Here is a 22947-nt window from a genome sequence, read left to right as displayed (position 1 = left end):
AGCTGAACCAAGAGCTGGTTCTAGTCTTAAGCCTCACCTGCCAAAGTGGGCTTACCTACTCTTGGCGAGCAGCAGCAGTACTGTGATCTGTTGGGGGTGGCAGTGAGCTTTCCACCATTTTAACTGTCCTGGAACAATGCTGTGTTAGGGGTATTGTGATAATTAAAATGGCAAGGCAGTTCACAGACCCAGCTGCATAGCATGGGAAGGGCCAGTATTGCTGATGGTCCCTGGCATGTGCCCCAGGATGCCAGTTGCTGGACTTGGCTGAACCTTTCATCCACATGCTAGTTTTGAAAATGCAAGTAGATTTTTAGATGGTGAAATACTGAGGCATGGATTAACTCACCTGGAGCATCACTTTCTATAATTCTGACCACACTTCAGTAGTTGATTCTGCTGAATGTATAAAGTGGCTGTAGATAGGTGCTGCTGTTGTACAAGAGCATCATGGGTTAGTCACCTATGCTGTAAATAAACATATCAGTCATATATTATATATGTCACTTTCATCCTTGCCTTCTGCAGCTCAGTAATGTTGATAAATTGTTTTCCTGTAAAATCAACTGTCTTTAAATCTATCAGATCCGTGGTGGCATGTCACTATTTACACTAATGTTGTCTTATTAAAGTCCATAGTTTTTCACTGGAATTAATAACTAGCCTTTTTCATGAAAACAGGCAGACACTATTAAAGCCTCTTAGAAAAAGAAATACACACGTTGTTCTTTGTTTTGAACAAGTTCTCTGGTGCTTTTCCATAAAAACAGCATGGCACTCAAGGCCGCTAATGACTTAAAAGCACTGTATTGCAGCACCAGGAGTAAAGTAGCATATATGAAATGTACAACCAATAATAAAAATTGGCTGTAAAAGTGCCAGTGTTTGCAAAATGCAAGGAGATCCGGGAAGTAAAGTTAAAGTTTTTTGTAAAAAATGCTACAGAGTAAGAAGTTGAAAGGTTGGTGGAAAAGAATGTGCTCACCTGATTCCCAAATCTATAAAAGGTTTGGGGTTGGATTTCTTTAGGTGCAGCGTGACTGCAGAAAAGACCCTTTGCTTGAAATGTACCAATTTAACCTCACATGGAGGTAAGATCTAGAGCAGTCCTTCCTCCTTCTGTTCTTAATAATTTTTGTGTGCTATGGCTGAAGGCTTGGATAGACTGTTAGCTACTTAAATCCTTGGATTTCATGTGTTTGCCTGCAATATCGTGATACTTACGAGGCCCCTAGAGGAGTGCTTGAGGTAATTGTCCAAAGGACAGGAGAAACTTGCAGATATAGACTTGCAGACGTCTTGAGCTGAATTGATGGTGGGAGCACAATCTCTGAAAGAATCTTTTCACTGTATTAATTTATGTACCACATTTCCCAGACTATGGTCTGAAGCACATGAGGCCAGCACCCTGTTGAACCTAAGCAGGGTCAGGTCTGGTCAGTGCCTGGGATCCATTTGTAAGCCGCCTCGGGTTTCAGTCATGAAAAAGAAAGGTGGGATATAAATAAATAAATAAATAACTTTCTACTAATTCATGCAAGGCAATTCAGCCTTTACAACTGTAAAACAAAAAGAAAGAAAGATGAATATTAAAAACACAACAAAACAGCAGAATCCTCTCAGGAGATGAGCTGCCTGCTTGGGCTGTTCCTCTTTAGGAATGAGGGCTCCATGTTGACCCTAAGGAGGTATGGGGTAGGGCTGTCCCAGCTGAATTCCTTCATCATGTTTGCTGATCTCTTCACAGATTGAACCAGGGCTGTGGAGTCGGTACGCCAGACCTTCGACTCTGACTCCTCTATTTTTCTACTGTCCGACTCCGGCTCCTTCATAAATGGCAAATGTATATTAACTAGTAATAACACATTTACTGTAGTAAAATGGTAGCACAAGGCATTTCATCACCACCACGTGAATCCAGAGCTTGGAAAAGTTACTTTTTTGAACTACAACTCCCACGAGCCCAATCCCTGGGGCTGATGGGAGTTGTAGTTTAAAAAAGTAACTTTTCCAAGCTCTGGATTCACGTGGTGGTGGTGAAATGCCTTGTGCTACCATTTTACTACAGTAAATGTGTTATTACTAGTTAATATACATTTGCCATTTATGAAGGAGTCGGAGTCAGTACATTTCTACCGACTCAGACTCCACCCAAAATTGCTTACGACTCTTGACTCCACAGCCCTGGATTGAACATTGGCTGAAGAACAGTGACAGATGCACTCAAATGTTTTTTTAATCACTGGTTTCTTACAGAGTTCACTTTTAGCGTTTTAATGGCCTGATTTGCATGTCAAGCCAGAATATACCCTACTGTAACTGTGCAAATATGTCCACAAGGAGTTTGTACTTGCAGGATGGCAGTGGAGCCGACGTTTGGCTTAACATGTCTAAATCTGAATTGTGGTTAAGGTCTCCTCCTTAACCACAATCTGTAGCCAAGGTTGGCTTTAGTGTCTGTTGAAGACCTTCCTCTTTCAACAAGCCTTCTAAGTAGAGACCTAATCCCAGTCTGCATCTGTACTGGAATTGTTTTAAAGATTTTTTGTAAAGATGGTTTCAAAATGTTTTAAGGTGTTTTTGTTTTTAATATGTTTTTAAGGATGCTTTTAGTGTTTTGTTGCTTGTTGTTTGCTGCCCCAGGCTGTTTCTGGGAGGAAGGGCAGCATATATATATATGTATATATAAAAAAATATAAATAAATAAGGTTTGTCCTATAGTAACACGTTGTGGTTATAGAGGAGAGTCCTTAACCAGAGTTCTGGGTTTGGATGGCACACTGAATGAAACCTTGGCTTAGCCACCACGTTGACCTAAAAAGCCCCCAAAGAATAAAGTGGCTGTGCTGTCCTCCTTGGGAGCTAGCACATCTATGCTAAGCCATGGCTTTGTTTAGTGCAATGTGTGAACATGTCCAGCATGCTGAGTATTTTCTTATTTGTATCACTGCAGCAATCATGGAACTGCAGCAATCATGGAACATGTGCCACAGTTCTGTTCATTTTGCTGATGGAGGGCATCACTGTCACTATGAATGGATTAGACGTTTTCTGTCATGCACTTAACATTTGGATATGTTTAGGCTGAAGAAGAGGATTATTAAGAAGTGATACGATAACTAGCTTCAAATGTCTGAAAGGCTGTTGCATGAATAATGGAGCAAATGTGTTTTCTGTTGCTCCAGAGGATAGTATCCAAATCACTTAGTTCAAAAGACAAGCAAAATAATTAGACTGGAAAATTAGGTAGACTTTCCTGATGGTACCAGCTGTTTGACAGTGGGACAGAGTGCCTTAGAAAGTAAGAAACTCTTCTTCGTTAGAGGTGTTTAAGCAGAGGCTTGCATTGGTAGAGTGGTTGAACTAGAAGCCCTTTGGGATCCTTTCCAACTCTATGCCTCTGTGATTCTACAGGTGCACATTGCAGGGAAAGATGTCATTGGGAGTCAAAGTGTCTTCAGAGATCCTTCTCTGCCATTGTTGATCTTACTGAGGAACCCCTGATAGATTTCCCCAGGGCACAATCTGAAAGCTGTTGTCCTAGCATGTGAGGCAGCTCCAAGTACACCATGGAAACCTTCTTTCAGGAGCCACAAACATGTTTGTCCAATGCACATTTCCATGTTACATGTAGGCCTGGGCTAAAACATTTTGCTGCCAGAGGCAGAACAGCAAATGGTGCTCCCCTCCCCAAATCAAAGTACATAGTGCCTAAGGTTAGCCAGGCTGTACACTTGATGCAGAAAATCTTCACAAGGGCCACTCTCTGGGAGTAAAAATGCAACAATACCTCATTCTGCCTAATGGTAGGGTTGGCTCAGGTTTTGCAAGTGGTAAAACCCCCCTCCTAACTCACATGTTACAGGTTAGCTACAGTTGCATGCTAAACTTAGTATGCTGCTGTGGGAAACATCCATTAGGGAACAGCTTAGTGACACTTTGCCTCTGTGTGCCAATCATGTAATGATTGTAATTAGCATAATAAATAGTTCAGAGAAGTGAAAGTTGCCTAGGTTATCCTCTGAAGGCAAGTCAAAAAATCACCACTGTAATCAAGGACATCATTTAAAACATTTTACCTTTGATTAGGCAGCGTGCTGAGTTGTGGGAGCTTAGTGATCAGTTACAGAATTGAAAAGTTGTTCATTATTCCTTCTAACAGCCACAACAAAACTTTTGTTTCCTTTATACATTAATACCTCAGTTAACGAAGTACGTGCGTTCCTGGACATTACTTCTTTAACAGAAACTTTGGTACCAGAGGTAGGAATAAGTTGGAAAGAATAGGTTGCCATATCACAAAAAAAGAGCACTTCAACTTGTTTCAGCAAACTTTTTATTCAAAACTAACAATACACATGTCAGAAATGAAACAACCAGGTCAGGTGAGCCTTACATTCAGACCACTTGAAGGCTTCTTCTAAAATGTGTCCAGGGATGCCTGCCTTGCCTTTTTTCTTTCTCTCTCCCTCTGTGCCATCCTCCCTTACACTTGAGCGGATGCTTCTGCAGTAAACAGTTCTTCCAGGGCACCTAAAGCACTGTTTACTGCGCCTGTGCCACCTGGCAAGGAGTGCCATCCTGGCCACACATCAGAGAGCTGCCTGCAGCAGCCACAATCCAGTAGACAAGGAGCCACATTCTATCTCAAGAGCATGGTCCCACCACACACACCCAAAAAAGACTTCTTTTGAAAAGAGCTTCTTTCCTGGAGGATTTGTTAACTGAGGTGGTATCGTGCTAGATTGCCAACTTTTGTGTTCTACTCTTTATTCTCCAGACAGTGGTCCAAGAACTGCAAACATATTTTTCTGTATAACTGGCCTGTTTTGGAGAAAGGGAGGGATATAAATTGAATAAATAATAATAGAATTTGTGAATGGTCAAGTTCCATAATGAGGTAGGCATTATCTAGTATTCGCTGCTTCACAGTTAACAGAGAGGGCATAGTGTCACATACAAATATGTATAGAAAATCCATATGATGTCATGGGAAGACCTGGCAGAAGCACCGTATTCTTGCCATGGACGTTCTCTTGGGCCTCAGAGTGGGCACAACATTAAACCTGGTTTTTATTCTTTCCTTTGGGCTCTTCTGCTTGGCACTCCATTGAGCTCCAGGGAAATCTTCCTTGGCTTTATCACTCCTTCCCAGATGACAGTAACTTCTTCCATTCTCTAATACCTTATTCTGTGAGACTGTGTCTCCATCACCTGGGAACAGGGGCTGTATGCTTTCATTTTCCTCTGCAAGAGGAGGGGCTACACCACCATTATCATGGTGATGAGTTAATTGGCTCCATCTTCTCTGTTCTTCACTTCTCCCAACTAGCAATGGGACCAGCCCTGGAAAACCAATATTTATCACTGGTAACTTTGACTAAAATATGGTGAGGCACAAGGTGAGGAGATTTTGGCGGGCAGGGGGGAGGGATACCAATTGGCCATCCTTGCCATAAGCCAAGAATGTTGGTGTTCTCTTTCCTAAGCAAGAAAACAAGAGAGAGAACAGTGTTCAGAAGATTCTCCAAAAAAAGTTTGTTATTAGTTCCCAACATATTTTGGGGGGAAAAGTCGTTTGGGACAATCTAAAACACATACAAAAGCATAACATTGTATATTAAAAAGAATTTCAGACAAGTCTTTCAAACTTTTAAAAACATCTCAACAAACTAACTCACTTAGGGCAGCCAATTAAACCTCACTCCTATATCTTGAAACTCGTATCTGTAAAACAGAAAACTGTTGCTGGTTTAAACCAAACTCATTAATTTATGACAAAGTCTTACTGAAGCAAGTTATATCTAGAACTACAAATATATACTTGTGGGGAAGGGGGGTTGTTTAAGATGTTCCAAATTCTGAATGTATAATTGTGTGTGTTTGCGTGTCCTAGATTGCCACCGAAGAAGGAAACTTTTTTTAAAAAATGCATTGGGCATTAATGATGCACCTTTTTTCAGTGTGGGGGGCACTTTGAGACCCTTTTCACTTTTTTCTCACATTCAGTGCCTTCGCTCCCTTGTTTTGGTTTTTGCTTGAATTTCCTACAACAGTCTCTTTGATAGGTTTTGCAACTGATTAACCAGAAGTCTTTTGTAGAAAAATCCAGCAGCTTTCTGGCTTTCTTTTTTGGATTTGCTGTGGATCTGCAAATGTTATGTTCAGTCACATTTAAAGGAAGTTGGATAATTACTTTCCTGCTTTTCTTATCCTCCTTAACCTTAAGGAATCAGGGAGGAGAGGCACTGCATGGAATTAGCTGGTTAGGTTTGTACAGATGATGTCATTCAGGTCAGGTTATAGGAGAAAATCAAGTCACTGGCTATTTAGTGGCAATTTCCTCCTAAATGCGAAGATCAGGCCTTTTTACTGTGGCATACAAGTGAGTTGCCATTTGAAATAGCCCTCATCCTCTGGGTCTGGAAGACTCCTTCAAGATCCAGAATATTTGGTCAGAAGGCCCTTTTCAAGAGGGTCCAGGGTTTGCGTTGGTCCCGAGTCTTAAGCCCTGTAGTAAGGCTGAGTGTGGTTATGTGAAATCAATACAGAGCCTAAGTAAGGGAGAGCAGGTCTGTGGCAAAGACTAAGAGCAGTACCAGAGCTATCTCTGCTTAAACTAGAGACCGATAATTTTTTTATAGGGGACGAGACTTGACATGTAGCTTGCTGTGGTCTATTGGTAGATTGATCTGGTTGGCAGTTCCCTAGTTTGACAAGCATCTGATGGTGGCAGTATGCAGACCAAGTCCCTACTTGTCACCCCTTTGGCTCCATGTTCCAGCGGTGCTCTAGGCTTGAGTTGAAGTAGTTGCTGCAAGCAGTGTCATTGCTCTCATTGGGACAGCAGTGGCCTTAGAAGCTTTGCATGAGTCACTTTTGGGGGCTAGCCGCATCTCACTGGTAATGATCTTACCCACTTTTGAATATTGGGCCTGGACACATGTTGGTGGCTAAGCTTCTCTTGATATGGAATTTGTGCTCCTTTCCAGCATTTTGTACATTGCATTGCTTGAATTTGTTGGATAAAGGTGACTCCTGAACACAAACAACAAAGGCTGAAATGTATAGGGATATTTTAGATTAGGAAAGTGGACATATGGAATTGTGTATGGCATGGTAGCAGTGCATTAGAGACTTTATGTTCTCCTGTAAAGCTAGAACTTGGGGTTAACCCAGTGGAATTGTTCTTGCAGTAGATTCAGGCTAGACAAAAGGAAATATTATTTTGCATGATGTGTAATGGATTCATGAGATTAAATGCTATAAGATCTGCGAATGATCATGGCCTTTGGTGACTTACAGGACATTAGATGAATTTGTGGGCTCATTATTGTACAATAGTTAAAGGAATGATCCCGTTTAGAGGCAGTGGGTTGTTTCCAACTATGTTCTACTCCAGAGTAGACTCATTGACATGAATGAGCCTAAGTTAGTCATGCCCATTGATGTAGCGGGTCTACCTTGAGTAGGACTAGCATTGGATACAGCCCAGTATGTCTCTTTATTCTCAGATACCAGGGAAGAGGAGGAAATTGTTTTAATGCCCTATGTGTGGGCTTCTTGGAAACTTCTTGCTATCCACTGTGGGGAACAGGGTGCTGGACTAGATAGATGAGTGATAGGGAACCTTTGTCAAGGGCTGCATTCTCAAGGGGTGATCTGCTAGGGGCTGCATGCTGGCAATAGGTGAGGCTGAACCTGGGGTGATGGGGGCCAGAACCAAAAGGGGTCAGGTTACCTTTCCCCCCTCTCATTCCCCATCTTCCTTTCTGCCCATTGGACTACCAGGAAAGGGACAGATCTCTCTGTCCAGAGGTTGGAACTCATTGTTTGAATAGGGCTTTTGAGAATAGGTCAAGGGCTACTTAAAATTAGGCCAAGAGCAACATGTAGTCCTAGGGCTGCAGATTATCCACCTCTGGAAATAGATACTTGGTCTAATCCAGCAGGGCTGCTCTTGGAGTAAGCTGAATGCTTCTCTCAGATGCAAAGCTAGAGGTTCTGCCCAATTCACTCGTGAGGGAAGCATGTCTGCCTCTTAACCATATGTGTTTATGCAGGTGTATGGTTTAGTGAATTGGGGTCTCTTCCTCTTCTTCTTTATTTTCCCCACAATGGCCAAGTGCTGATTTTCAGTTGGCTGCTACCCCTTTCTCTGTGATGGAACAGTGTCAGTTAATACAGAGACTACACACCTGGCTAGACACCTGGCTAGACAATGGTCTCTTGACATTTTCCACGGCAGCAACTGATTATAGCTTGGCTACCATTTTGCATCTTCCACAAAGCCCCAGGACCTACTATGGAGCATTTTTTGGGGGGTGGGGGGAGGAAGGAATGGCAGAAGTCACAAAAATGATGGAGAATGTTAGGGGGGAAATCTGCAAATGGCCTTATGGCGCAAGATGTACGTGTGAGAAAAAGAAAAAAGTTTCTGAGAAATCTTGGCTCAGTTGTATTGGCATTGTGTTTTCAGCTACTGTAATTATGCAAGTTTTGCCTTCATAGTTCCCATGTCAAGGCATAAGCACAGGCTGCACTGGCTGGCCCAGAGGTAAACATGGCAGTTGGTGCATTAGCTGTCTTTCTAACTGGGAGAGACGAAAACAAATGTAGATGGGAACTCTTCTGTTGTTTAACTGGTGAACATAAAGGTGCATATCTGACAGTGAGTCAATTGGATTATTAACGAGTGACTTTAGAATGATCATACTCTACTTAACTGTCATAGACTTATGAGGTTCTGCATGCTACTTTCAATGGCTGTTGCATATAAACTTTTATTTGAAGTTAGTTTGTTGGGGCAGATAATTTTATTCATTTGGACATTTTTATACCGTGTTTCAGCTGATCTGCATTAACTGGTCTACATAAAACACCAGTGAAAAATGATTTTTTCTCTCTCAGAGATGACTATATTCTGTCTCTAGTTCCACCCACTCTCCCTAGAATAGCTGGTAGGAAAGCCTGCTAGCAGATGACAGGGGGCTTCTCTGCTAGACTACAGAAAGTGTGCCCCCTCCTCCTGCCTGGTCTTTCTAACTCTCTGCAGTGGCTTCATGTGATAAAGGGCTAGTGGTGTTGGGAAATTAGATGGTAACAGTCCTTAGCCCAGCTCTGGTATTCCGGCTTCTGCTGCTAGTTCATAAAGCTGCAACAGACCTGATACCAATATGCATATCCCCCACCCCACCCCTGGAAATGGCCACCAGGAAAACCTGTCACCAGATGTGTTTCATCTTGTGAATGTACATCTTATATACGATTACCAGCTTGAGGCTAACATTTCTGTATTTGATTCTTACTGAGCATTTTGACTAGAATACTACCTGATCTCTCAAGTATAAAAATAGAAAACTGATTTAAAGTGAAAGCTGAAAAATCAGGGAAAGGGTCCCAAATATCCCTGGGGAAGGGAAGACCAGACCTCTGGTGCTATGGCCAGGGAGGGATGTAGGAATGTTAAAGAGTTACTTGATAAGATTATGCTTAGATTTACTGCTGGTGTGTCCCCCCCCTTCCTGCCAATATAGTTACTCTAAAATTATGTTGTTGTCTGTAGGGTATCAAGATGGATAAACACATTTCGTTCTTAGGGGCGTAATAATATCTTTATACCTACCTCCCTCCCACCCCCGTAGGTCTTGAGAATCTGTTACAAGAGTTAAATACCTTGCTAAAAGTAATATATATTTATTGACATGGATATATTCTATGACTAATATTGCCTTTCTTGTTTTTTCCCCTTTTTGGCTAGGACATGTATACCTCTGAGAGATCTTCTTGGACAAGATACCTTAGTTTAATACCTGTTTGGGACCATATGCAAAGAGGCTACCAGTCATGAGTGAGTAAATGTTCTTCAGAGCCCAGAATTTGAAACAGAAAAAGCATTTTAAGTTTTTAGTTGTTAAACGCAAATCTCTGCTTTTACTGTAGTGAATGAAAGTGTCTCTGTCACAACAATCAGTAAATGAAGCTTCAATCTTCATGATTCCCCCTCTTTTTTGTTTGAATCCACCCAGAAGGTCTTCTGTGCAAGTCCCATTGGAGTGGAGGTCAGCTGTGCAAGATGATTGTAGAGATAAGTAAATATATGGGATGGCAAAAACTTGCACTACGCTGTTGAGTAATGAACAAGTTGTCCACGTTTGGGCTTAGGCGCTTTTCCAGTTTTGAAAAAAAAATGTTTCTTTTTGGGAGCTGTTCTGAAAGCATCTCTTGAAAGTTGAGGAATCTTCTGGTAGCCTGCTGTAACATGTTTTTATTGTTAGCTCAAATGTTTCCCAGATGCATGTTATTTCATGGGAGTGCATATACTTCCACACTAATAGACAATTAACTGAGTCAACTACTGCTGTTCTGCAAACCTTAGGGATTTTGCCAGCATATGTCACTTATTCTTAGTGACATAAGAGTTGCTGTAGCTGTTTTTCTTGCACTTTGGTGGTATCAGAAATTTGCAGTCAGGTGGGAGCAGCCTGTATCGCAGTATTGCTGAAGTTCTTGTTAGGGATTGTGGTTTTATGGGAACGAACTGCAGTGTAAAGTAATCAGACATGACTTACCAAGTAGCACTGTGCTGTAGCGCAGGAGTTGGGAACCCGCGACCTTCCAGTTGTTGCTGAACTTCAATTCCCATCAACCCTAGCCAGCATGGCCAGTGGTCAGACGTTTTGGGAACTGTAGTCCAACAACATCTGGATGGCCACAGGTTCGCCACTCATGCTATGGTGGTTTCCGTGCTGCTAATAATAACAGCAGAAAGAGCCCTTAGTTTTCAGAGTGTGTTCATATGAAGTTTGCTTATAGGAAATACACTGTGGAAGCAGTCTATCGTTGCCATACCTGTATAATTTTTCTTGTCAGCTAGTCCTCTATTCTAGCTGGTAACCATATACCATCTCTTGTTCATGATGTAGCAGCCTGTTTGAAGCCTGCAAGGGTTGTGGTTTGGAGTCTGCAAGGGTTGTGGTTTGGAGTCTGCAAGGGTTGTGGTTTGGAGTCTGCAAGGGTTGTGGTTTGGAGTCTGCAAGGGTTGTGGTTTGGAGTCTGCAAGGGTTGTGTGTGTTTTCTACTTGGCACACTAGTACAGAAGGTCTGCATTATATCTAGCGATGAATGCAGTTCTTAGAGGACGGATTATCACTTGAGAAGAAGCAGGTTACTTTTGCATCCAGCTTCAGTGGAAAAGGGGCTGTGTAGGTAAATACTGGAGGGGAGTCTCTGTCTAGCTTGCTGCTTTGAGTGAAGATGACTGCCCTGTGGAAAGGAAGGTGAATCTTTGACATGCAAATGAAAGTATGACGATCCTGTTTACAAAAAGTAAGACATAGTGGCCAAAGAGAGTATTGTCCTTAGTATAAACCACAGAAAGGACTCAAAAGAAAAGTATGGAGTTGGAGGTATGGTTCATCTTGGGGATCAAAAGCAAAAATACTCCAAAGCAGCTTTGATTTCTACTGAGAAATAACATTTTATCATCACCAGCACAAGATGCTCTGTGACCTTTTTGTTTAAAACCAAACCTCTTAAGATTGTGTAGGAACTTGGTATGCATAGCTCCTTTAAGGAAAGGTCAACCACTAATATATTGTTATCATTGTTCTTGCAGATGCAGAAACACAGCCTGTAACAAATTGTCTGGCAGTCTGCTTTATATAGCACTTGGGAAATCTTAACTTTTTGGACTGTAAATGAAAGTGTTAATAACAAACTGTTAAGACAAAAGATAAATAATGCAGCACCAAAAATGTTTCCAATATTGACCGTGACATTGTTCGTGAATGTACTTCTTAGCAATACAAAATGGGGGAATAAGTGTTACAAGAACAAGCATTGTCATCTGCCACTGCTGAGAGCTTGAACGTAGTATTCATGGTGCACAGGACTTTGCATATTGCAGCTCCTAGTTGTGTCAGCCATACAGACACAATGGTTAACAATGATTTGTTGCCTTACCTAGTTCCACAGGCTTTGCAGGCAGATATTTCTGTTAGTAAGTTCCAAGGACTGGGTAACAGATGGTGAAAAGACCCTCTGCCTGAGATCCTGGAGAATCACAGCTGGTCAGCATAGACAACACTGGGCCAGATGAATAAATAGTCTGACCTGGTGGGTTCCTGCTGCTATCCTATAATATTTGGTTAGCGCTTGCCATACAGATTGGAGCCATGAGATTCGACCCCCAGACGTTGTAATAGTGACATAGAGACCTGCAGCGTGATTGTCCTGTTAATTCCCTGTAGTGAGCTACGGAATTAATAGGCTCTCTCTCCCTCCCTCTCCCTGTCTTAAAATTGTTGCTCTGACATAATATTGTTGCTTCCTCCCTGCTAAAACAACAAGATCAGCACAGCACATATCTTGTTTCTATTATTTGGGCTGATTGTAGGTGTTGCCACCACTCCCCATATGCTCAGAGGCACATGTTACCAAATTCTTCCAAGCTACGCAGGAAGTGGATTGGACTGTGAAAGACCAACCCAAATTTTGTTTGCATTTTGACAAATTGGTAGGGCAGTACAATATCTCAGAGAGGAGGTCAGGTCTCCTGCTCCCCTGGTTTCCCAATTTCCCTGGTTTTTAAAGTTTGATAGAAATATCTGTTAAACTGCAAGGTTTTTTGCCTATTAGTGAATGTTTTCTTGGTTCTTGAATCAGAACACCATGCGAAATGTCTTGTATCTATTTTTAGCTACAGTAATTGATTTTTAGATGAATCTTTTCTGTGACTTTTCAGTGTTCCTAGGTTTATGTCCTTTCTGACTGGGGACAACTAGATTGATTAGAAGAGCAGATGGGAGTTCTGGGGGAATTCTTACCTTGCAAGCAATTTCAACAAGATTCAACTACTGGCTGTGGATTGTGCCTGAGAAAAGAAAGAATTGTTAAACAACTGAGCCTCCTGTCTGTACAGAGTCTGTTTTGACCAGACTTTTTAAACAAACTTTTGTGAATGCTTGTATCAGCGATGTGAGGGCAGAAAATTTTCCAGTACTTAATTTTTCTGCAGAAAAGGTGATTAGTGACAATGAATGGATTCCAACTGCAAATAATGATACTGAGCAAGGCTGGCAGTTTAGCTTTGTTTACTATCTAAACACTAGTAAAATAGATGTGCTAAATTGAATCACTAGGGCATCAGAACATTTTCTGATGCAAATTACACTGAGCAAATTACCAGTTTGGAGTTCTCTGGAAAACCCTACCACTGGTTCCTATATTATGTAGCCATGTTTCAGTGTTACGTGTTTCTAGTTTTATGTACCAGCTGGTGGCAAACTTATTGGGAAACCCTTATTTAAAAATTGTAATAGAAGGCTAAGGAATCCTTAGGCCTTCAGATGTTGTTGAACTATGTACAAGTCCTGCCGTTTTTTACCATTGGCTGTGGAACAATCAAGCTCCAACAGCAGCTGGAGGGCCACAGGTTTCCCATCCTTGCTATAACAGAAACATGAAGAAATGTGGCAATTCATACCATGTAAATAGAGCTTAATCTTTTAAAAAATAACGATGGGCTTGTCTGTGCTTCTTCTCGCTATCTATTAAATCAGTATATTGTAATGGAACAAGTGTTGGGCAGCCTGGGTTTAATTGTCACACAGCAGTGAAGTTGACTGGACTATTTATTACAAAGTGCTGGTTGAGAGATAACTGGCCTGACTGACCTCACCAGATAAATGGGGATAAAATTATGCATGGCATTGAGAAAGTGGATAGAGAAAAGTTCTTCTCCCTCTCTCATAATACTAGAACTCGTGGACATTCAAAGAAGCTGAATGTTGGAAGATTCAGGACAGACAAAAGGAAGTACTTCTTTACTCAGCGCATAGTTAAACTATGGAATTTGCTCCCACAAGATGCAGTAATGGCCACCAGCTTGGATGGCTTTAGAAGAAGATTAGAGAAATTCATGGAGGACAGGGCTATCAATGGCTACCAGCCATGATGGCTGTGCTCTGCCACCCTAGTCAGAGGCAGCATGCTTCTGAAAACCAGTTGCCGGAAGCCTCAGGAGGGGAGAGTGTTTTTGCACTCGGGTCCTGCTTGCGGGCTTCCTCCAGGCACCTGGTTGGCCACTGTGAGAACAGGATGCTGGACTAGATGGGCCACTGGCCTGATCCAGCAGGCTCTTCTTATGGACTGCACCGTTAGTTATGTTGGAAAAGGCTGAGTTTTCAATGCAATAGTGGTAACGATACTACTAGTGAAGCATATAGTAGATGCAAAATGATATTGGCTTGTGAACTAAACAGTGGGCACATCTGAATAATAGTAGTGGGTTCTACCCTTTTGAGGCAATGACTTAAACCTTGCCAACTGTTTTAGATTGCCTTTAATGATTTTGTGGAGTTTTTTGGATTTAATTTTGTTCTTTTTGGGAAAGGTCCTGTGAATATGATTGAAGGGATGGTATGAAATCCTGATAATAAAGTATGACCACTGGTTCCTTCTGACTTCTGCTTTACAGGGCTGTTTGTTACAAAGTACTTTTGTTTAAAAAGGTGTACTTGAATCTTAAGAAGCTTGTTGAATACAGTCAGTTCTTTGTGATGTTTAGATGGCCCTTCTGAATCCATCTGCTGCATGCTCCCTTCTTCATAGACAAAGGGTTCTTTGCAGAGTATTGGGTGGTGGCTGAAAATGTTTTTGGTGTTGTGTCTCCCTTTTATATATATGTTGGATTCTTTTGCGGTGTGTTAAGCAAGCAGCTATTAAAGCTGCAATTGAATTTATTTCTTACAGTGAATTGTGTAACTTTTTTTCTGTTCATGTTGTGGGCCGCCTTGTGCATAAATTGTTATGGAAAAGCGACATACAAATAAACAGTGATGATGATGATGAATCCAGGGGGTGTAGTGGGCTACAAGAGAGTTATTTAGCCATTGGAAACACAAAGGCTGATGGCAGTGATGGCCACCAACTTGGATGGCTTTAAAAGAGGATTAGACAAATTCATGGAGGATAAGGCTATCAGTGGCTACTAACCTGATGGCTGTATTCTACCTCCACTGTCAGAGGCGGTATGCTTCTTAATACCAGCTGCTGGAAACCGCAGGAGGGGAGAGTGCTCTTGTGATCAGCTCCTGCTTGCGGGCTACCTAGAGACATCTGGTTGGCCACTGTGAGAACAGGATGTTGGGCTAGATGGGCCACTGGCCAGATCTGGAAGGCTCTTCTTATCTATGTATCTAGTTAGTATTCTCTAAATCTGTACACAGTGACAAGATAAAATGTGCATTATTTAACACATGTGAGTGAGTAGGTGACAGAGTGCGAAAATCTATGCTGCAGAATTTGGCATTCAGTGCCGAATCTGAATTTTTAGACATAATTATTTTAGACCTACTTCTTCCTTCTCTTATATCAATTGCATGACTTGCCCACTCTTAAAAGTGTGGTCTTTGCTCACTTTATTTAAATGAAATGGAGGGAGAGGGAAAGTTAGGGCCATATTCCAAACTTCACCTCTTCCTAGGCATGAATTCCCATATTAAATGGGTGGAACTTAAATTGAAATGACAACAGCTATAAAGCTTGCCATTGTAATGCAGCTAATGTGCAAATCTGTTCTTCAACTAATATGGATTACATTTTCCTTATTTTTAAAAAAATTAGGAGTTGTATCCACATGGTTTGCCTCCACTGATGGAAAGCTCTTTAGTTTTTTAGCCCACTCTCTTGGGCAAATGCCTATCCAAATCAGCTTGTAATCAAAAGCAGAAGATAAAAAGAACAAACACACAAAATTTTATAACTACCACCCAACAGTCCACATATTTATTTGTCACAGAGCCAGTAAGAATATAATCCAGTCAGCTAATAAACATCGTGCCTGGAAGGTCAGTTGGAGAAAAAGGTACTCAGAGCTGCCTTTGATCCATTGGAGCCTTTTATCACTAGAATAGGAATCCCCCTCCCCTCTGTGCTATCTCCCACAATGGTCCAAATCCCTTTGTTTGAGGGAGGGCTGCAGGGCAGAGGGGAAATGGTTAAATATCACCTTGGTCCCTGTTCTGCTGATGGAAGGCTCTGGTGGATCAGAGGGCCTTTCCTCAGTGGAAGAACACAAGTGGATGCAACCCTTCATGTATATCCTACTCTTACATGGGCCTTCTAGGAATCCAAATTACTGATCAGATGTTTCAGTGTGTATGTGTTTTGTAGACTCTTCACTGGGACCATATTGTTTTCTGTTCTCTCTAGTTTGGAACAGGGGTTCCCAAACTGTGGTCCGCAGTCTGCCAGTGGCCCACAAGTTTCATTCCGGTGGTCCACAGTGTGTGTCTGTGTGATTGAAGAAGGGAGCTGGCACATCCATTGCATTAAATATTCATACCGTTTTTTAAATTTTTCTTGCTGCTTTTATTTCTTATATTTTGTATCTTATTGTATTACAACTTGAGTTCTACTGAATTCAAATTGTAATACAATAAAATACAATATATAAGAAATAGTAGAAACAATAAAAATACAATGAAAACCCATACAGTATCTAGCACAGCACATTACAATTGCTACAACAGGCAAAAAAAAATCATTAAGTGGTCTGCCAAGATCCTCAGCAATTTTCAAGTGGTCTTTGGGGAAGGAAGTTCAGGAACCGCTGGGTTAGATGCAGCCCTAACTCTTCACTGGTTTCCCCCAGTGTCTTTCCTTTTATTACAGCCAGCAGAGTTGATGGTCTTATTTGGATTACTGTTGAAAGAGAAACTAACATTGTCTACTAAGAGCTTAGTATAAAATGTATTCAAAGTGAAGGCTTTTGACAATGCATTGGTGTTTTATTGGATAAAGTAAAATGCATACTTTAGTAGGCAGAATTTATTACTGCTGTCTGTTTCCTCTGTGCTCCTAATGAATCATATGTTTCTTCCAGTTGTTAAACAAGGGCTGATGTCCTCCTTGCAGTGACTGCGTTCCATTATGTCTTGGATTAAATATCACCACAGACATTTGCATGCAGTGGAGTATTTGATCTTCTTAAGAAACTGTGACAGATGGAATTGTGTGGTTACCTTCATGTTTCTGGGTGATGTGAAAGCGGGTAATTGTGTCTCATTCATGACTTCTTTCCAGAAGAAAATTGAACATTGATGTGTAAGGGAGCAGCAAAGCCACTTTCTCTGCTGTCTCTTTGAATTGGATTGAGGTGAAGAGAATCCAAAATCTTCACTGATTCATTTACTTCTGACAGAACTATTTTGCTTTTCAGTGCCATCGTGTGGAGGTTAATAATGGTTTGCTGTCCTTGAAATTACTGTTGACTGAATTTAGAGGGGTTTCTGTCCCTGTAGTGCACTTTGTTACACCATATGCTGTTCATTCCTAAGCATGTTTGTCCACATGTAAGTCACACAGATTCAGTGTAACTTACCTGCTAAATAAACGTGCATAGGATTGCAGCCTTGGCCTCTTAGGATAATAATAAAACTTGGCTTTTATATAGAACTTCTGAGTGTTCAGGGAATATTGCATGCATTATTCACATTGTTAACTGCTCTGGGATATTATGAAGGGCTGTATAATAAATGCCTTAATTTATTTTATTTGCCTAGTTCCAATAAGTGATAGGCAACTCTGTTAATTTCGGTTTCACATTGTTCCTGTTTTAATTTCATTTTGTCACATTTTCACATCAGTTTGTGAATTCTTCACAATTTCAAGGCCTCTTGAAAATTGTCTACATTTGTGCACTTTTCTTTTAATATACACATTTTTGCGATAAGTGTTCCCTAACACAGTTTTTAATGTTTTCACTAAAATATGCATTTTTCTTTACACATTCCCCCATGTGTGTGTTAGTGCAATCTTTCTTTGGTTGGAGAACTGCACCACAAAATTCACAGAAGTGTAAATTTTGAAGCATGGCTGCATTTTGATTCCTATGTAGTTTTAAGAACCTGTGAATTAGAGGAGTTTCCATGTAAACCAAACTGAAGGTTGCATTCAACTAATTTTTACCTGGAGTATACCCAGCTGAAATTAAAGGACCTAAGATACTCATGTCCATTAATTTCAGTGGTCTACTGTGATTGTACAGCCATACTACCCTGAACACGCCCAATCTCATCTGATCTCGGAAGCTAAGCAGGGTCAGGCCTGGTTAGTACTTGGATGGGAGACTGCCTGGGAATATGGGTGCCGTAGGCTTAGAGGAAGGCAATGGTAAACCACCTCTGAATGCATCTTACCATGAAAACGCTTTGAACATATTAAAAAAAAAAGATTCATAGGGTTGCCATAAGTCGTAATTGACTTGAAGGCATATAACTACAACAAACTGTGATTATGGCTAGCACTGGATACAACCCTGAATCTCTCCCCCCCCCCAGCAGTCTTTAGGTGGAATCTTTATAACAGTTTTGTCAGGTAAGCCAGCATTTTTATTCTCTGTGTTGCAAGTGGACTCCTAGACTGAGTGCTTAATGCTGCTTAATGAATTAATGTTAGAGGTGAGATTCAAACTGAGGATTTCCCCATTTATCGCTTTGTCTCTTGGCGGCTATGCTACATGAGCTTCTGATCTAACAGAACCACAAAAATATTCTAGTCTTTTGAAATGTGTTTTGCTTCTTATGAATGAAAAGTGGGCACTTCCTGCAGGAGTCTTCTCTTCCTCTCCTAAGAAAAGATCCATACCTGATATTAGTGTCAGCAAATCTTAGCTTGGGTGGTACTTATCCAAAGCAATGGTTGTGGTATACTTTGACAGGATGACTGCTGTTTGTCTGTATGAGTTTCACCTGAAGAACTCCTGAGGGTTGTATCTTTTTGGTGAAAATGTTTCAGTAGAATGTGCCCCTTGAGTTGGGTTTCTGGCAAAAACGTTGCAAAGGAAGTTCCCTGTGCGTAGCTGTTAATGAACATTTTTAGTTCTGGATTTGGTTCTGTGCAGTATTCACTATTGCTGCCTCTCTGTGTAGAGCAAAATTAAATTTGATTTTGTTGGATACATCTAATAAGTGTAGAGGGTAGATAAGAGACTTTCAAAAAACTTCTGTGAGAGGTAATATTATGCATAATATATATCCGGAATCAAACCAATTGATATTTTGTTTTGCATGGCCTACTTTTTTAAGTGGTGAGAAGTCCAGACCATAGGGTTTTGTTTCCTTTTGATGAGAGAACTCTGGCAATTTAAGGTGAACTGTTACTGATCTTTGCTAAGGCATCAGGTATACAAAAGGTGACTTTCTATTCGGCTATAGCTCCTTATAGAAAAAGAACAAGGAAGGAAAAGGAAGTGAAGATTATATGGAGGTTTCTTAGGAAGGATGAAGGAAAGACTTAACTTTTCTTTCTAAACATTCATTCATTTCATTTCCTGGTAAGCCACAAAGGTGATTACAGAAGATACAATCAGCAAATGTGATTCAATCAGTCTTGGTTATGGGTCAGGTAGACTTGATTTACTAGGAAAATTGGCAGCTGAGTCCTGAAATTCATTTTATTTGTATATTAAGTTTACTTTTAAATTGTGGTTTAGTTGTTGAATCTGCGATGCACCTAGATTACTGCTGTAATGGGTTTGCTATCAGGTTTCTGTGAATAGGGACTACCAGCGTAGTTGCTTAAGACAATATCTGGCTATGTTCTTGACAAAGCAGTGCTAATATTCAAGATTTGTCTCCTTCGGAGGTAATTTTTAATTCCCGTTGATACCTGAGCTTGCCTTAAATTTTCTGAATGGGCAAAAGCAGACCTTCCTCCATCCCCTCAACATGGATGATGCAATCTAGAGATTTTTTGTAACAGGTTAGCTATCTCTTTCAAGAACTAGGATCACATCTACACCAAACATTTTTATATCATTCTAACAGTCACAACTGCCCCCAAAGAATCCTGGGAACTGTAGTTTAAAGGTGCTGGGGATTGTAGCTCTTGGAGTGGGGATCTCCTAACAACTCTCAGCATCCTTAACAAACTACAGTTTTGTGGGGAAGCCATGACTGTTTAAAGTAGTATAAGAGTGTTTTAAATGTATGGTTTGGAGAGACCTGGTTTTTTGTGCGTTCTAAGCCTATAGTATTTTAGGATCCTGGCTATATTTGGAGTTCTGATGTGGGGTAGTGGATTTGGCTGCCTGGAGTGTTGAAGCTCTTCCTCCACCTGTGCTCAACCTGTATATTTGTAACTAAACTCTAATATTACACAATGCTATGCCCTACACTGACCTCCTTCCAAAGGAGATCATATTTGGGTAATTGCTGCACCTCTGAAACTTCTCACCGCTCTGAGAAAGGGTTTAAGCGTAACAATATCTTCTCTTTTTACTACTGTTTTTATATTAATGCTTTGTTTTGATTCAGTACAACTATTTCAGTCTTCGTATTCAGAAATAGTATAGTACAGGTCCTGTTGCTGCTTCTCTCAATGCTTCCTTATTTAATGCAAAAGAATATGGACTAAACGTGATAGCAAAGTGAAATATGCCAGAACTTATTCCCCACATAATTGACTAGCTACTTGGATTGCCTTTGAAGCCCAGTGCGGGGTGAGAGACAAACTCCAGGTTTGGGATGAGGAGATTGGCAGATAGTTCTCTCTGTCATGGATACCCTGTTTAGAAAGAGGGCAAGAAGCAGTTCATCCTCTTGCTGAGCTTTTTGACATGTTTGCCAGAGAGGAAAAGGATGTTTGCAGTGGTGAGAGAATGTGTAACTCCCTGTGTAGGGGCTTGCCTTTTAGAAAGTGCTATGTTCACTGATAACTGCTTTGGATACTAGCAGTGGAAGGAAGAATAACCTAGCAAATGCATTTGTGTAATATCTGAAGGATTGTAATCTGTACTGATGCGCCTGTATAGTAGAATCAGTGATAATGAAGGGAACAGATAGTTCTGTCTCCAACTTCCTGCTTCACAGTAGCATTCTGCCATGTGAGTTTGAACCAGAGTAATGCGTACAACTCTTTCCTAACACTACTATTTCTAACTTGTAAACATCTAGACTTTAAACTGGGGCTAAAATTGGGCTGATTGCTGGTGGTATTTGTGGTGCTAATGAATTAAAATACATAGGACAGTGTGTGTGTGTGTGTGTGTGGGCACGCATGCATAAACCTGGTCCTGATTTCCTTTCTTGCTCTGGAGTCTGTGCTGATGATGTTCCACCCTTATTCCTTATGCACGTATTTGGTTGTGTGAATCGGCCCCAAGTCATGAGAGGCTTCTGAAGTTCAGAGGAATAGCATCATCTTTCAGTGTGGAGTAGAGGTAGCCGCTGTGTCGAAAGGAGAAATGCTTGATATTTTCATGACTGGATGCTGTTGTAGTATTTACTCATCCCTTTACTGTAAATGGTAACTAATGGCAGGTCTTAACTTTAATATTGCTGATGGCAAGAGTCTTACACCTCTCAAACTAATCTTCATTTCCCGAACCCCTGGTAGACCAAAGTTTACAGGTGGGCAGGGCTGCCCACTTGTCAGTCACTTGACATCCTAGGGACTTTGGGTGATGCTTCCCCCTGAAGTCCCAACCTTCACGACTTCAAAACAAACCTGAAGGAGCGCTCTGATCTGCTCAGGATGGGAGTTCGCCTTCAAAAACTCCCTCCTCTGTGGAGGAGACACTGATCGGCCCATCAGCAGAAGGGTGGATGGGAGTGCGCCGTCAAACACCTCCCTTTCTGTGCTTCTCATTCAGGCCTCTAGAGAAGGGTGGAGGGGATTGAAGAAGGCATGCTCAGATTGTCACATCAGCTGATGGGCAGATGGGAGCGTGCCTTTAAATGCCTGCCTTGACTAGTGACGTCAGCGGGTTGGTGTGGTTTGGGGGAAATGGCCTCAGGGACCAAATTGGATCCCTTGGGGGGCCATGATTGGCCCAGAGTCTGGATTTTGCCCACCCCTGGCCCATAGCAAGCTTTTCTTGTTCACGATGTTTAATTAGCTGTCATAATTGGGCCTTCCTATATGCTTCATTTTATTAGGTGACTCTGTTACTAATACCACATTTGTCTTGTGTATACACAATGTCCTACCCACAAGTGACACTCATGAAGGAAAACAGTCATGTAAAGAGGCCTTTTAAAGAACTGAATATCTTCCTTAGTGTGAGCAAGACTAGCGGCTGTTGCCTAGATGCAGATCATCTAGATCAGTGTTTCCCAAACTTTTTTTATTTTTTTTGTTGCTGGACTACAGTTCCCATAATTCCTGACCATTGGCCATGCTGGCTGGGGCTGATGGGAGTTGTAGTCCAGCAAAAATAAAAAATAAAAAAAGGTTTGGGAAACACTAATCTAGATGTTTTGCTAGAGATGGAGAGTTTGGTCCATTCTCAGTGAAGGTGTCCTTTTCCCAAATTGAAAACAGGTGATGTCTTCCACTGTTGTTTGAACAGACTTCCCTGTGTCCTCCTTCCCCTGCCCCCAATCTGCTCAAAGGGTCACCCCTGGAATGGATTCTGGAGATGCAGAGGGGCCTGCAGGAGGAGGAAAAGAGGAAGCACCACTGTATTCGTAAACAGATACCAGTCTCAGAGAGGCTGCAGTCCCAGCACATCTAGGTTATAGAGAATATGTAAAGTATTAATGTTCCTTGTAGTGTCTGTTCTTTGTAGAGTACATCATTCATTGGCTTTTACTCTTTTGCACGAAGTTGTGGCTGACTAACCGGTTTCTTCAAGGTAGCTGCATTATAATGAGACCTTTTGATTTTGTTTCAGAATCTTAGACAGTGGTCCAGTTTGTAAGTTAATGCTTTGTCATGAACTTGCAAAAGGCTTCTACTTTGCTTTTCCCTTCTAGCCAGTGATTCCTGGTTTAGTGTTATGACTGAACCAGGGACCACAGTTTGTTTTCACACAGGCATGCCGCAATTGGTAATCCAAGAACAAATCTTGGCTTAGTATTGTTCGGAATAGAACAAGCAATGATTCCCAGACATGAAACTGTCATTAAAATTTTTCTCCAGATATTTTGCCAGTGGAGG

At 41.3% G+C, this 22947-nt stretch overlaps 1 protein-coding gene and 1 pseudogene across 5 annotated transcripts in view; both read left to right on the top strand.

Moving 5' to 3' along the window:
• The window catches only part of USP6NL (USP6 N-terminal like), a 189677-nt gene that overhangs the window by 4077 nt on the left and 162653 nt on the right, over nt 1–22947 (top strand). For 4 of the 5 annotated variants that reach the window (XM_061638340.1, XM_061638339.1, XM_061638343.1 and 1 more), the window contains exon 2: nt 9761–9850. The exons of the other annotated variant lie outside the window; for it this stretch is intronic. In XM_061638340.1, the coding sequence (XP_061494324.1) occupies nt 9847–9850 (4 nt within the window). In that variant the 5' untranslated portion in view covers nt 9761–9846. The remainder of the gene's footprint in view (nt 1–9760; nt 9851–22947) is intronic. 5 annotated transcript variants of the gene reach the window in all.
• LOC133363440 (5S ribosomal RNA) lies at nt 18045–18162 on the top strand (annotated as a pseudogene).

This window comes from Rhineura floridana, chromosome 8 (genome assembly GCF_030035675.1).
Source record: "Rhineura floridana isolate rRhiFlo1 chromosome 8, rRhiFlo1.hap2, whole genome shotgun sequence".
NCBI lineage: Eukaryota > Metazoa > Chordata > Lepidosauria > Squamata > Rhineuridae > Rhineura > Rhineura floridana.
The sequence above is the reverse complement of the archived record's forward strand: the minus strand, read 5'-3'. Positions and strand labels throughout refer to the sequence as shown.